The sequence below is a fragment of the Lissotriton helveticus genome, chromosome 1_1, assembly GCF_964261635.1.
Source record: "Lissotriton helveticus chromosome 1_1, aLisHel1.1, whole genome shotgun sequence".
Taxonomy (NCBI): domain Eukaryota; kingdom Metazoa; phylum Chordata; class Amphibia; order Caudata; family Salamandridae; genus Lissotriton; species Lissotriton helveticus.
The window spans coordinates 2063226549-2063242474 of NC_136057.1; the positions used below are offsets into that span (position 1 = coordinate 2063226549).

The 15926-nt window shown below is 48.4% G+C and overlaps 1 protein-coding gene across 4 annotated transcripts in view; it reads left to right on the plus strand.

Moving 5' to 3' along the window:
* The window catches only part of USP33 (ubiquitin specific peptidase 33), a 372522-nt gene that overhangs the window by 111806 nt on the left and 244790 nt on the right, over window positions 1-15926 (plus strand). For all 4 annotated transcript variants that reach the window (XM_078645171.1, XM_078645190.1, XM_078645199.1 and 1 more), the window contains one exon: window positions 6883-6996. In XM_078645171.1, coding sequence (XP_078501297.1) covers window positions 6883-6996 — 114 coding nt within the window. The remainder of the gene's footprint in view (window positions 1-6882; window positions 6997-15926) is intronic.

Consider the following 15926-nt stretch of genomic DNA (forward strand, 5'->3'; position numbering starts at 1 on the left):
GCACCCCCAGGTCTCTTCATGCTCCCGAGGAACTTCGTGCGAGAGAGCCACTAGCGAAGGGGCCTGTTCACTCCCACTTTCCCTGCTTACTTGGTGTCTCTGCGACTGCTGTTACTCACTGTCCATGACGGCTCCGTCCCAGCTGGGCTGCAGTCTCGCCCTCTACCCCCGCTTCAGGTCAGCGGCCCGGGGGAAAAGGGTCGGTGTTTGGAAGGTTGATTCTCCTCACCACACTCGTCGATTCTACCGGGTTCCTTCCTCTACCGGCTCCTTCCGACGAAGGCTCCTCCTTCACCCCGCCTCTTCCTCCACGGCGCCCGGCCTCTTCCTGGATCGCAGCCGAGTCTGTCTTCCTTTGCCGTACTGCAGCTCCGCCCTCTGACGCGACTCCACTCAGCTTGTGGCGTCTCCTGGGTTTCCGGCAACACCGCTGATCCGTCCACCAGAGCCAGTTCCTCCGATCACTCAACAGCCTCAGTGGGATTCTTGCTCCCGCCAACCCGACATCAGTCACCACAACAGAAGTGCTCCACGCAATGACACGCTACAGCGCAGACAGTGGGCCCGACTGGCACCTGGATTCCACGCCCTAACTTCCTCTGACTGGAAGTGGGTCCACGTTACCAAGGTACCTTGCGCCTCACTCCACTTCTTATTTTGGGAGATCTCTAAGCGCTTTGGGCACCTGAAGTCTGACTGAAAGTTCTCCTTATAAAGAGGGCTGGCTCCAGTAGTAATGGGAGAACATCACCGAAGTAGACAGTCGAGCTTTAGCACGATCTCCCTTAACTCAGCGCGTCTCTCCTCTACTAACTTTTCCTCACTCCTCCTATATCCAGCTTCCACAGTTCCTCCTGATCACTGCACAAAATGGCTTCCTGACCCCTGCCCTTTTATAGCCTGTCCACCCAGGGTCCAGTAGGGTCTAGAAGGTTCTGGAAGGGCTCTATGGTATCCTATGGAGATTTCTCAGAGGATGGCAGTTTTGGCAGTTAGTACCCACCATTTTTTGATCTGGGTGAATTCCAGTCAGAAAAGGCACCTAGACCTGAGGTAAAAAATTATGAGGGGAAAAGAACATCTATCCCCCCAGGCCAGCACCATAAAAATCTAGTGGACACAAAAAGATGGTAAGGGAATGAGGGGCAAAAAGGGGACAAAATAAATAATAAATTGGAGGGACTACCCAAAGGCAGACAGGTCTAACACTGGGACACTGGTCAAAATGAATTCCCCAGCTACATAATGTCTGCACTGAAGCATATGGTGTTTGGGTTTATTAATACGAGGTGTTAACCACACTAATTCCAGTGATGGATTTATTAACACATGCACCCACAGGGTGCCTAAGAGGTACCTCCTGAACCCAAGTAGTCCTCTAGTGTGCTTACTGACTGTTCTGGTCCAGCCTGCCACCACAGAGGAGTTTCTGACCCCCTAGGAGGTGAGAGCCCGCTCCTAGAGGACAGAAACAATGCTTGCTCTTGTGGGAGGTTTTTACACCTCCTCCAAGCAGGAGGACTGGTGATCTGCATATCAAGGCAGGAGGCTTCAAGGGCCTCTGCCGCCTTTGAAATGCAACCAAGGCTTCCCCAGACATGGGAGATCCCACCTCCTGTCCTGGGCCAATTAGCTATGCAGGAAGCGTGTTGCACTGCCAGACTGGACACACCTTTAGGGTGAAGAGCCTGAAGTGAACACAAAGTTAGGAATCCCACCATCTTGTGTGTGGTGGAATTAGGAATTTTTAGGATTGGGTGATACCCAGTCCCCAAAGGAAGTAGTAATTTAGGGGGTGTAGTGACTCAAGGGGCAAGTAGCCTATTGGCTACTAACCCTCACTCCCTTTAATGACCCAAAATTGAGTATTTAGGGGACACCTGATACCAGGATTTCAGATTTCGACACAAAGGAGGAGTGGACAAAGAAGACTGCTGACCCAAGAACCGAGGAGCACAACTGACTTGGTGCCAATAATGCCTGCCTGCCTACCTTCGCGGAGCAAACGACTCCAAGAAAGCCAGAGGGCTGTCAGTACTTTGCCAATGACCAAATAAACAATTTTGGACTAGAGGAACTACTCCCCTGCAGCTGCAGGCACCAAAGAAGCAAGGTTTGATTTACCATCCTGCCGCCTACCGATGCTGCAGATGCCCAAGAAGAGGACACTGTGCTCCTACTGGTCAGATCTGCCCTCTTTCCAAATGGGGGGGATGTCAGAACCGACCAGAGTCGCACAGTACCAATACTTGAGGTTCCAGACTCCTTGCAACAACCAAGGCTTGATGTGTCCAGACAAGACACCAACACTGAGGAAGACTGACCTGTACATCCAGAGACTTCAGGGACAGTGAATCCCACAACTTGAGTGGTCCAGCTGTCCTGTTTACGCTCTTCTATAGAAACCAAAGCAAAAGAGTGAGTCCCTGATCACCGCCACCCGACACCTCAAACCACCTCTGCACATGCCCCCCACTGCCCAAGTCCGGAGGAGGTGAAGGTGCCCACAGGGTCCTAAAACCCCCAAAATCAAGCCCATACTTGGGTCTACCCAGACTGGACTTCTAGTTACGTCACGTGGACCAGGAGGAGGCGACGACGACCAGGAGCTGGATACAGACTGTCCCACGAAGGATCTCGCTGTTGGCGTTGGCGGTATCTGGGTTGGACATAACAAGCCTTGGCAAAGGCAACCCACGCAGGAAGGGAAGATCGGCTTCTGTTCAGACCAGCACGGTCTGGGGAGCTTCCCCTTTACAGGAAAGCAGGAGCAAGACCAGAGCAACCAGGCAATCGGTGTTGTTTCAAAAGGATGTCTTCAGGAGGGCCACTAGCCAACGGGCTAGCAACCGCGAAGACGTGTCGAGGAGAAATGCAGGCGCAGGCCCCACACGGCCCTCGTGGAGTGTGGAGGGCTGAGCTTCGGTGCACTTAATGCTCGGGTTGGGGCTTCTCAAACCCCAATGCACAACTTCGAGGACGCCTCAGAAGCTGCACAGTTAGCAAAAAGCAGGTACTGCAGGGTGATCGGTCCTACGTCTCTCGTGTCCGCCACGGGTCTCAGCTTTGCTGTGGATGTGGGTCGAAGTCAGAGAAGTCTGGAAGTCCAGAGGCTGCGTCGCTAAGTGTTCGGGATCCGGCTGGAGCGTCGACAAAGCAAACGGGCAATTTACTGTTGGTGCCTGTTTGCACAGGGTGGCCACTCCTTGACCATAAGGGAGATGTCTTCAGTCTTCCAGTCGAAATGGAACATCGAAGGTCCAAGAGTTTGTTTCAGAGTTTCTTTCCAGGATAAATCTAAAGTCTCTAGACTCCGCTCCTATCGTTATACCAAATTAAGGGGCTGATTACCTGCTAGGTCCCTCCTGTGGGTGGAACCTGGGAAGGGGGTGGTTACACCCCTTTCCCTTTGTCCAGTTTCGCGCCAGAGCTGGGGCTGGAGTGCCCCAGCAACTGGTTTGAACCGGGCTATGCGTGGAGCACCTTGTGTGCCCCAGGCAGTGTCTCATTTCTTTCAACCCACCCTGCCCCAATGCACTAAAGTCTGTCTGGGGAGGTGCTAGCACCTCCCAAGGCAGGAAACCTATTATCCAGGCCTCCCCTGCCGGAGTTTCGTCCAGCAGCAGGAGGTCAGACTCATGACTGTGGCAGCAGCATCCATTTTGTGATGCTGAGGCTCTATTTAACTTTAACCGGGTAAAGCTACAACTACATGTTTTCTCCCCCTAGAAGGGTGGAATGCTACCCCTGCCGCCAGAACTGGCGGTCCTACACTCCGTCCTCTGGGATGTGAATAAGGTTCTGGATCTCTTGTTGGAGTGGCGAGGAAATGGGTTTCTCTCGACTAAGCAGCTGTCGGCCAAGTTGGCCATCCTTTTGTGGCTGATCGTCAGAGCCCTGGACCTTACTGGGCGGTCCTTCACTCCTGATGGAGTCGCCTTCAACATGACTCGGAGGACCAAGTGCCAGTCCCGGGTGATTTCTTACCCGGCGTTCCTAGAAGCACCCAAGTTGGGTGTGGTGCAGTGCGTTAAAGGCTACGAGGTCATGGCTGCGGAGTTACGACTCCACAGGGAAAAGCAGTTTCTCTTTGCGCTAATGAATCCTTGCAGGGCAAACTCATCCTGACCATAGCGAGATGGGTTCGGTGGATGATGCAGGAGTCTGGCATTGATAGCAAAGCTTTCGGTGCTCATTCAGTGCGGACTCTATGGCATCAAAATCCTTTGTGCTGGAGCACGATTGGAGGATATTTTGAACGCTGCGAACTGGTAGTCTGACTCAACCTTTAAGAGCTTCTATTTTAAACCAGTCTCCTCTATTGCTTGTCTCTTGTTGGATAAGCTTCGAACTAGCCTACTCCTTGCCTCCTTGTCCTGACACAGAATGAAAAATTTCCTAGCTTTCGTAATAGAAAGTTTAAATTCTATTAAGGACACGGAGATGAGAATTAGTCCGCCCACATAGTTGAATCATGGCCCGCCCGGCTATTGACACCACATACCTGTGCAATTAACTATTTTCCTGATCATCTGCAGTGTCCCGTTGCTTGGTTGTGCTTGTTGCTTGTTTCTTGCTTATTATCGCTGAGTTTTCCAGATGTTCATTGATGTTCTCTGACTTAGGGGATCAGAATCTTCTAAGCAGAAGTGAAAATCTTCACACACACAGAGCAACTGGCATATTTAAAAGGTTCTTGGGGATGAACAATTCTTGACCGTTTATCAAAAGGGTCCCTTTGTTCACCTCCTGGCTATCCAAAGATATTAGAGTAGATGCCTCACTCACTTTTCGTGACATGCTTCATCATCTGCGCCTATCCTCACCCTGGTAGGATGGTACCACCAGGGCGGACTCAACCAAAGATAAATGGGAATGCTTAAATTTAATCAAACTAGATAAGCAGGGATCAAGGTGAAAATTTACTGTTAAAAATACCTACAGGTATACCCAAAGGTTTCCTTTATTCATCGGGTACGTGGGGTATAGATAAAAAATGTATGTTGAGGTTTCTTATTGAATATAATAATTCGATTAAACCTATAATTATGCCAACTTGTTTCAACCCGCCCTAAGAGCCCATTCGGGTCTGGGGCCTTTATCGGGCTCAGTGAATGTGTCCCTGCCTTTCTATGCATGCATCATGCACACTCGTGAGGCCTTAGGCTCTCATCTGTCTTGTTTTTTGTTCTTTGGGAATTTTCTGAAAGCTAAAATGTTTTTATGATAGTGCTTAAACTCAAAACATTGTGCTTAGTGAAATGTGAGATTCTAGTTTCCTAACCCGGTGATTTTCAGACCATTGCCCGAATGACCTAGATCTTGACTAAGTGGGGGCACCTTCCTTAATTAAAACCAGGTTGAGGTCTATGTATGTTAAAGTTGTATAGTTAAGATTAAACATTTTGTATTTGAAATATGATGTAATTTTTTTACATATGATTTCATTTTTTACTCTACAACCCAGAGGGACCCTTTTGATAAATGGTCAAGAAGTTTTCATCTCCCAGAGCCCTTTAAATATTCCAGTTGCTCTTTGTGTGTGACTATTTATGCTGGGAGAACACAACTGCTCTAAGTATCTCTCGCTCTCTGTGTTGTGGTAAAAAGGAGTGAAATCTTCCACAGTCTGCTTTGTCGCAGGAAGAAAAAGGAAGTTAGTTGAGGGAAGTTGACAGTTACAGTGGCTGGAGGTTTCTGATTGGATGGACTTGTTTGTTGTAGAACTTCATGGTTTTATCTGGACTCATGGGAAAAGAAGTCCAATGTTGAATGTTATTGGTTAACATGGCTGCTGGTTGAAAATAAAGAAGAAAGAAATGCCCAATCCTCGCCTCTGTGTTCTTAATAGAATTTAAACTTTCCATTGCGAAAGCTAGGACATTTTTCATTCCCCAGTCTGGGGTCTATATATGCCAATTGAAATCCTCCTTCACTGATGAAGAGTCTGTTGAATACCTTCCTTGGGATGAGGAATTTAATGAGAGTGTAGGCTACCCAATCCAGAGAGCGATCACTGCACTGGAAAACTCCCTTGAGAAGAAACTATTTGCTTTTTCATGTAGTCCCCAAACTTCTCTTCTGGAGGAGAAGAAACTCTTGTGCCGTCACTGGTCCTACAACCTCCAGGGCCAGAAGGCTGCATACCCTCTAAACTGAAGAACAACCATGAACAATGGCTGGATCTTGATGCTTTCACTAGGCTTAAAAGAGCCTTTCTATCCAGTGAGATAACCCACGAAGGGGACACATGTCCAGATATTGAAACATAGGGACATCCTATTGGGTCTCCTCCCCAGAAGAACCCCAGAGCCTAAAACCCTTCAGCGTGGAGGACTCACGTGGTGACTTTGATGGTGATTTGGGCTCCTCTATACTATGGCGATCCTCACCACAAGGTAAAGACCTTAACAAGGGAAAAAGAACTGGGGAGTGTTCAACATGTTGGATCCCAAGGAGATTCTGCATCACTGATCATCGAATGCACCCCATGGCGGAAAGCAGCTGCCCATGTTGTGGATCACCTTTGCAAACCTCTGGACAAAGATATATGCAACCGTCTGAGAGAGGAGGGTTCCCGTCGCACACTGGAGAGCATTGTTGCCCTCCCTTGTCAGGATGACCACTTTCCTTGCGAAATATCTACAGGACCCCAAAAAAGGCACTGACCGCTACTGGTGCTCATGCCAAGATAAACATCTAGATGTAGCAAGCCCAATAACAAAAATCTTGGGTACGGCTGTGGGACCTGTATTACGTATGCTTTGTATGTCTGGTTTATGACTTGTCTAGCATCATATGATTAAGCCAATTTGGCAATGAACTACATGTATTGTTTGTTTTGTATCCGTCTCACATTTATCACCTCTTTTTTTGTTTTAGCCCACCTTTAACTCATTTCTTTCTGGACTGTGGTGGACTAGCCCGTACAGATAAAAAACCAGCACTATCTAAAAGTTATCAGAAGTTGATGACTGAGCTTTGGCACAAAAGCAGGTGAGTATTTTTCTTTATACAAATGAATGATTTGTTTTTGTAAATTTAATTCTCTTTCCGTCCAAAAAACCTCAGTTAGAAGATTCCTTTTCGAGTATGAAGTCTTTCACATTTTTGCCAATCTGTGCCTGTATTCCTAATGCCTTCTTTACTCTTTTCAGCCACAGGGCACCTGTTTAGTACACTGACCTTCCTCTCTACTTCGCTCTAGACAGCCCTCATTTTGCAATCCTTATTGGCCCAGGCAATATTTCATGCATCTATTAACCCTTTGGTGCATATTTTGTCCTTTTTTGTGCAAACATCATTTTCACCTTTTACTCTCTTTAGAGCACTGCTGTATTCTGAACTTTATTTTCACAAATCGAATCAGAGGAACATTTTGCATGAGTAAGAGATGGTAGAGGTAATTCTATTTTTGTTAGTTCCTTACCGAGGAAGAATAAACTTCTACGTTCATTTTGAGCAGACTGTTGAAAATGAAACAGTAAAGCTAGTCAATTTGGACAAAAGAATTAGACTACTCTAAGTGACAAAAATTACTTCTGTTTCTTCGACCTGAAATATTTTTCTTTTCATGTTTCGGTGAAACCAGATAGAACGTTCTTAAGTTTTGTGGTATGCCAATGTTGCTAACAATTCAATATACTGCATCTTCCTTCCAGCAAATCTCTGAGGACAAACATATGGCTGTGATAGATAAACATTTACGAGATTGAATCTTTAGATATTTCCCGATCTGCAATATTTTTTTTTTATAAATCTTTTTATTAAAGGTACAAAGAGACAGCAGCATAGCAATAGAAAAATATTATATTTCAATCATCTGCAAGATACACATGGCACGTTTCCGCATTACATCCCGAAACAATTTCAATGTTGGGACTTACGAAGACAGGTCAGTGTCATCCGCTAGTATCAAAGGTGCCTCACATATCTCACCTCTGTAGGCATTCCAGGCGCCCCAAATCAAGGACCACTTTTTTGGACACCCCCGTGCAATGTATACTGTCTTTTCTCTGAACATGCACCAATCAAGGTTTTTTTTTACCTTCTTGATAGTGCAGGTTGAACATCGGACCCCAGTGTTGCGCTATGTCCCTTTTTGCTGCTTGGAGACCCAGGTTTTCTCGGAGGTGTTAAGGGTGTATGTTTTTATGCAAAACCGTCCTATTATTTATTTATTTTAGTGTTTTATAGAGCGCGAACCCGACCCGTGAGGGTATCGGAGCGCTTTACAAGGTTTACAGAAATAGCGTTTACAGATGTGAACACAAAGTCATAGACCTACAGAAGTATACAAAACAATAGGAAGGGGCAGGGGAGCTGGGTACATAGGGGAAAAAGGGACACGTATGTGTGGCTACAGATGCAGTTAAACAGTATAGACCCCACAGTTTCTTGGTGGGGTGAGTAGGGGATCTGAGGACCAGGCGATGGTCTTTAGCTTCGTCAGGTTCTCTGTGGTGGTTGAAGGTAGAGATTAGGAGAGGAATTTTCATAGGAGGAAAGTTTTAGCCTCCTTTTTGAAGCGTGCCAGAGAAGGTATTTTTCTGATGGCGGGTAGGAGAGAGTTCCAAATTCTTGGTGCTGTCCCTGAGAAAGCTCGATTGTAGGTTTTTTCTTTTGAAAACAGGCAGGTTGGCGCAATAGGTCACTGGCAGAACAGGAGTTTCTGCTTCCTCCAGATGACACTAGTTTCTGAACAAGATAAGCAGGGGAGTTCGCCTATAGAGCTTTGTGTGTAATGCAAGCCAGTTTCAGCTGTATTCTGGCCTCTAAGGGGAGCCAGTTCAATGCTTTCAGATGTGGAGAGATGTGGTCGAATTTCCTATTGCCGGTAAGTAGTCTAGCAGCCGCGTTGAGGCAGGCTTTTAGAGGTGCGAGGGAGATCTGGGGTAACCCGAGATGGTAGAACAGCCATATTCCAGTCAAGAGATGACTAGTGCTTGGACTGCCATTTTTAGGTCAGGGGTATCGATGAAGGGTTTCAGCTACCGTAGGTAGCTCAAGTGGTAAGTTGGCTGACTTAGCCATCGAGTTAATGTGGTCCTGCATGTTCAGGTTGCAGTCGAGGATTATTCGCAGAGATTTGGCTGAGTCCATGATGGTCGGTGGGCAGTTTAAGGCTGTAATAGCCTTGATCCACATCTGAATCTCTGGGTTGGCTTTTTTAGGGGAGATTAGAAGAAATTCAGTTTTCTTTGCGTTGAGTTTGAGTTGGTTAGAGGCGAGCCATTGGACGGTCAGTTTCAGGGCCTCATTCAGTGAGCGGATCTCCTCGAGTGATGAAATGTTGATGTATATTTGGGTGTCGTCCGCGTACATGTGTAGGAGATGTTAGCGGTGCGTAGTATTTCGGTAAGTGGCTCTAAACAGAGATTAAAGAGGGTGGGGGACAGGGTTGATCCTTGAGGGACTTCAACCGTAACCGGGGAGGGAGCTGAAAGGTTGCCGTTAATTAGGAATCTCTGTGACCGGTTGTGGAGGAAGGACCTGAATCATTCTAGAACAACGCCATCCAAGCCCATCCTGAGTTTGAGGCGTTAGATAAGTTTTTCATGGTTGACCGTGCCTAAGGCCGAGGATAGGTCAAGGAGGATTAGGAGCCAGGTTTTGCCTTGGTCTAGTGCTTGGAGGGTGTCGTCCACGATGTGGAGAATGGTCGTTTCAGTGCTGTGTCCCGGCCGGTATACAGAATGGAAGTCATCGAGTAGGTGGAAATTGTTGATGTGTTGATTTAGTTGCTGTTGAACACACTTCTCTAACACTTTGGCTAGCAGCGGGATATTGGAAATAGGTCTAAAGTTGTCAGGGAAGGCAGGATCCAGTGATGTTTTTTTTTTTAAATGGGGAGGACTTGGCCAGCTTTCAAAGGGTCGGGAATCGATCCCTGTTGGAGAGAGGCGTTTATTATTGCAGTTCAGCTTGGAACAATGGATTGTGTGGCAGCAGCGAGGCAGTTGGAAGGTAGGGGGTCATTAAAGTGATTATTCGGGTTTAAGGTGGAGAGGATTTTAGATATAGTGTCTTCATCATAGAACTTGAAGTCTGTCCAGCGTGCTTGATTTTTGGGTGAGGCCAGTATGGGTGGCCCAGACAGAGGAGGCAGGTCAGGAAAGGGTTGAGAATATGTAGCGGCACTGAGTTCATTTCCTAAGGCTGTGATTTTATCAGCAAAAAAAGAGAACTCAGATTATATTAAGGACTTAGGAGTTTCTTTCTTTGTTTTTGCTAGCTTATTTGATTGGTGTTTGACAATTTCAAAGAGCTTGCGGGGTCTGTTTTTGGTATTCCTCAGTTCCGATCTGAAGTATTCTGTTTTTTGAGTTGAGGATGGTCTTGTAGGCGTTTCTCGCCTGGCGTAGTAGTTTTAGATTCGCAGCAGAGGGGTGCTGTCTCCAAATTTTTTCCAACTGTTGGAGGGTTCTCCTCTCCATGTTGAGGGATCCAGTGAACCATGGGTTTCTGTCTTTGATTTGTGTTTTTTTTAGTTTTAGTGGGGCAAGGTCATCCAGGATGTTTGATATAGTCGCTAAGTAGTGATCATTGAGGTCACTGACCGAAGATATATGCGGGGGGAGGTCAGATTTACAACGACCCTCCAGTTTCCTGTGGTCCATGTTCTTAGTGTCTCTGATCCAGCGTTTGGGGATCACCGGTTGCGGTGACTTTGACTTGTGTGTCCCGGGTAAGAGGAAGGCAATGGCGTGGTGGTCAGACCAGTCACATGGGTCTATGGAGATAAGCTTGATGGAGGATTCCTTAGAGATAATCAAGTCCAGGGTGGCCCCTTTAAAGTGAGTGGGCAGTGAGGAGGCTTGGGTCAGGTCTTGATCAGCTAAGAGGTCTTTGATGGCGTTGACATGTGGATCCTTGGGGTCGTTCCAGTGCAAGTTGAAATCACCCAGAAAAATCTCTATAGCGTTGGAGGAAATCTTAGATGTGATGATTTCCATGAGCTGATCTCTGAAAGAGTCATTCAGGCCTGGGGGGTGGTAAAAAATATGTAAATTGCACAGTTGAATTGAGTTGCTGCAAATGGAGAGGGAAAGGTATTCGCAGGAGTCCGTGGAGTCCGCCGAGAGTTCTGTGACAAGGAGGTTAGATCTGTAGATACAGGTGATGCCTCCTCCCTTCCTGCTGGATTGTCTGTCTAGTCTGGCAATGTTGTAGTTGGGAGGGACTAGTAGGTCCAGGCAGGGGGATGAGTAGTCGTTGAGCCACGATGCCGTTAGAATTGCTAGGTCTAAGTTTTTGTTCAGGATGAGTTCCGCAATATCGGCTGCATGCTTATCTGATGATCGGCAGTTGATTAAGAGACCCGATAGGGGGGGACAGGGGGAATGTCAGGGATCTGTGTGGGCACGAGTACAGGCGCAAGGTTGTTTTTAATCACACTTCTATTACGGTGGGTAGCTGTTCTGTTGGGGTTGATGGTGATCGTGCTGATGGTGTGTTCAGGACTCGCACCTAGTGGACATGGGCTGACTAGGACAGGATTGTGGTCTTGGTGGATGGCTAGGATTTTGTTTTCAGTGAGGTCTAGTGGAGAAGGGGTGGCAGTGGTAGGATTGTAAGAGAGGGCGAGTGCTCGGGATTCCTCCTCTGATATGTGGTAAGATTGCTTGCGCGGGTGGAGGTGTCGTAGGGTTAGCGGTAGTGGGAGCTTGGGAGGCTTTGTGGCGTCAGGGTGGGTGGATATCAGTGGGGGTTTCAGGTTGACGAGGGAGAGTTTGGCAAGGCGAAGGAGGTTCATTAGGTCCAGAATGGAAATATGAATGCTCTGAGTTAGCTTGGCCGCTCTGGAGTGCAGGGTTTCAAGATCAATATGGGAGGGAGGTGCTAGAGGGCAGGGGGGCAGTGGTTCAGGAGCAGTACCTGCGGCATGCATAGGTGGAAGGGGAGAAGGGTTGACTCGAGTTGATTCGGTGGACTTTGGAGGCGTACTAATTTCACGGTTGAGGTGGATGACTAGCGTGGCGGAGGTCAAAAGTCTCGAGGCGGCCCAGTTGGAGGTGCCGGGGGACGAGCTATGAGGGTTGTTGTGATCATTGTTGATAACCCTAGTATGGTTAGCTCGTTCTGAATCAGGGGACTTTGGGAACGTACCAGTCTCAAGGTCCTATAGGTCCGATGTATTTCCTGCCAAAATCTCTGGATGTGGTCGCATTCCCATATGATGTGTATAAATGTGCCTATCTGCCCACACCCTCTATGACATTCACTCCCACCTTCTCCCCATGCGTAGCAACTGCGTTCCCGTGATATAAATCCTATGAAGGATCTTGAATTGGATCAACCTTAAACAGGCGGAGATTGTGAGAAGTTGGCCTGGTATATGATGCTCACTAGTTCTAGTGATCACCTTGTACCATGCCAAGCAACCCTTATGGTGCAGGTTGTAAAGTCAACCTTATAGACAAGCTATCCTAGGGGTAGCATGGACTAAGCAGTCTTAGGCTAAACTCTGTAAAGGCATGTGAAGCAAGCTGTTTTACCATACACAATCCCTTGAATACCAAATGAAAGGACACCACACAGATATATATTGAAAATATATATAGATTTATTTCTACAAATAACCCTGATACTCTTTATGAGCACAGAAGCAAATGCGTTAAAACAAAACACAGTTTAAATATACAAAAGTTGCACAATTATGGATGAGCCCTAGGGGCCACCTAAACCATATACTAAAATAGTGGTATAAGAACCACTATGGGGAAAGTGAAGAGGCCTAGGGCCTGGGGAATCGCTGGAGCTGTTCGGGACTAGCAGTGAAGAAGTCGGGAAAGGCCCGCGGGACTCGGGTGCAGTGCGGAAAGTGCACGCTTTACCAATGCAATGTCAATGGTGCGTAAAAGTTACAAAGTTAGTTATTAAGGAACCTTCCGAGTGACCTAGAAGGATGAAATTTAGACACAGACACTAGAGGTGTATACCAGTGTGGGAACACCGGCGTTGCTGAGTTACCTCACCCACAGGAAGCGGGTGCACAGGGTCGAAGTAGTGTCGGGTTTCGTCACGCAGGTCGATGGTGCTTGGAGCTGAAGATGCTGCAGGCGGCTCGATGTGAAGAGTTCCGGTGGATCCAAGGGTGGATCTGAAGAGGTGAAGACCTGAAAGCAGAGGGGACAATGTTCAAAGTCATTAGCCAGTGACTACCGTGGAACCAGGAAGGAACCAGGCGATGTCGGGTGCAAACAGGTGATGTCGTGAAGATTGTCTCTGCAGCCCCGTGGACACGAAGAGGTCAAGGACGTCCAGGAGTCGGTCACGAGCTGTCCCACGTAGGCTCTCGCTGATGGCGGTGTCGGCAACTTGATTGGAGCAAACAGGCCTAGGCTAAAGCAAGCCACGCAGGAAGTGATTCAAGCTTCTCACTCGGACCAGCAAGGTCAGAGCGGGTGCTCCTTTTCAGGGGAGCAAGGGCCAATCTGGAGCAACCAGACCAGCGGTGTAGTTTGTCGTTTTCGTCGCCAAGATGGCCGCTAGCCACGTGGCAAGTGGCCGGGATGGCGCGTCGAGTGGCACAGTGCAAAAGGGCCCCACGCAGATCGTGGAGATGCTGGGGGGCTGATCTTCGGTGCAAGGGCTGCTCGAGGTTGGGGCTTCTCAAACCCCAAAGCACAGCATCGAGGGTGCCTCGGGTGCTGCGCAGTCAGCTTCTCGGGGGTCTTTCAAGAGGTCCGGTCCCACGTCTCTCGGTGCCTCCACGGGTCCCTTCTTTGCAGGGACTGTGGATCGGGCTTTGAGAAGTCTGGGAGTCTGGGTCTTGTCAGGCTCTGGGCTCGGGCTCCGGCGGGAGGCGGCGGCAAAGCAGACGTCGAGTTGCTGGATGGTGCCTGTGTTCACAGGGTGGCCACTCCTAGGCCACAAGGGAGATGCTCTTCAGTCTTCTGTGCAGCAGAATGTCGACGTCCAGTCGTCTTCTTAGTTTCAAGTTGATTCAGGATGATCTGAAGTCTCAGGACACAGCTCCCACTCTTATTCGAATCTGGGGGGCCGGATCACCTACTAGGTCCCTCCTCTGGGTGGAACCAGGAAGGGGGGTGGTTACACCCCCTTTCCTTTGTCCAGTTTCGCGCCAGGACTGGGGCTGGAAAGCCCCATCACCGGTTTGAACTGGCCTATGCACAGGGACACCTTGTGTGCCCCAGGCATGTCTGATTCTATTCAGCCCTGTCCTACCCAATACACAAAATCCTGTCTGGGGTGGTGCTAGCACCTCCCAAGGCAGGAAACCCTTTGTCCAAGCTGCCCTCGCTGGAAGGACTCCCAGCAGCAGGAGGTCAGACTTGTGTCTGTGGTGGCAGCATCCATTTTGTGATGCTGAGGCTCTGTTTAACTTTAACCGGGGTTCAGGCTAGGTACATGTCGTGTCCCTCTAGAAGGGTGGAATGCTACCCCTGTCGCCAGAACTGGCGCGGGGGTAGTATTCCAATTCGTATGACACCTTACTCGACATGTTTTGATAAAGCCAAACCAAAGATAGCATTTAACCGCGAGGTTCATAATGCACTTAAGAGTATATGGTATGGCAGTATCATGAAACAGCTAAAGGACATGGTTCCGAAAGCTGCAGACAGGCTCAGCTCATGCCAGAGCACTATCTCACATATTCCCAAGCACTCTGCCTCCAGGATTGATGAGGCCTTCCATAGGAGTGGCTGATAGGGACATATGTGTCCATTTTAGGTTAGGTATAGGCATACTACACCTAAGTAAGGGGTGATTACACCGACTTACCCCAGCTGAGTGATCAGCCAGTTGTGTCAAATATGGAGGCCAGGCCAGGGGTGGCACAATACATGCTTCAGCCCCTGGTAGGCCTTGGAAGCACCTATGCCCTGGGCACCTGGGTACACTGTTACAGGGGCCAATAAGGTGAACCAGTTCCAATGTCGTTATGCACCTAAAGTGCATGGGCAACAATTTAGAGAGAGAACAGCAGGCTGTGGGTCTGATTAGCAGGCCCACAGCCACATTAAGTCATAAACCAGTGAAGCAAAAAGCAAAAATTTGGGGTGACCATAGGATAGCAGACCCTACTCTCCTACAGAGATACCCACCTACCGGGGTGATGCTACCGCCTCCCGCCATTCCTCGTCATTTATTTCAAGACCGTCAGCCACCCATTGCTCCTTAAGCTTCTCAAGGGGTCAGGGGTATAATGCAGTAGTTTCTTATATGTTAGGGAAACCGCTTTTTCTGGCAAGTAGCCATCTAGTAACCTGTCCTCCAGCGGGGAGGAGTCAGGGAGCGATATACTCTTTGGTATATTCGCATAGAGAGCATAACGGATCTGTAAATAACGGAAGAATTCTGTGTCTGCCGTTTCATGTTGTTGTTTCAATGTAGAAAATGTTAGTATCTCTCCCTTGGACCAAAGATCGCCTATACGCCATATGCCTATGAGGTCCCATCTATCAAAGCCCCTGGAGTATCTCAGCATACCTAGCTTTTACGAGTCCCACAGAGGGGTGGCAAGAGTCAGTCTGTCTCTCCAGCCCATACTTTTTTGGGCATCATGCTAGATCCTCACCACATGTTCGGTTGGGCCAATGAGCGACAGTTTTCTCCGAGGGGAGTACAGTGCCACTTCAAAGTTTCCGCCCGGCAAAAGCCATCTGTCCATGGCATATCCTGGATTGTGGGGGTCGCGGTAAGTGGCTTGGTTGATGGCAGCAAGTTGGGCAGCCCAATAATATTTCTTAAAGTTTGGGAGGCTTATGCCACCGTCACACCAGTTGAGAACCAGTTTTTTTACGCTATGCGAGGTCTCCCATTCCAGGGCAGTTCCCTCTGAAGACACACTATTTCCCTGAAATAAATGGATGGCACCGGGTTGGGCGCATTCTGCAGTGCGTATAAGAAGCGGGGCAGAGACATAATTTTAAATAACGCTGCCTGCCCTAGGAGTGAGA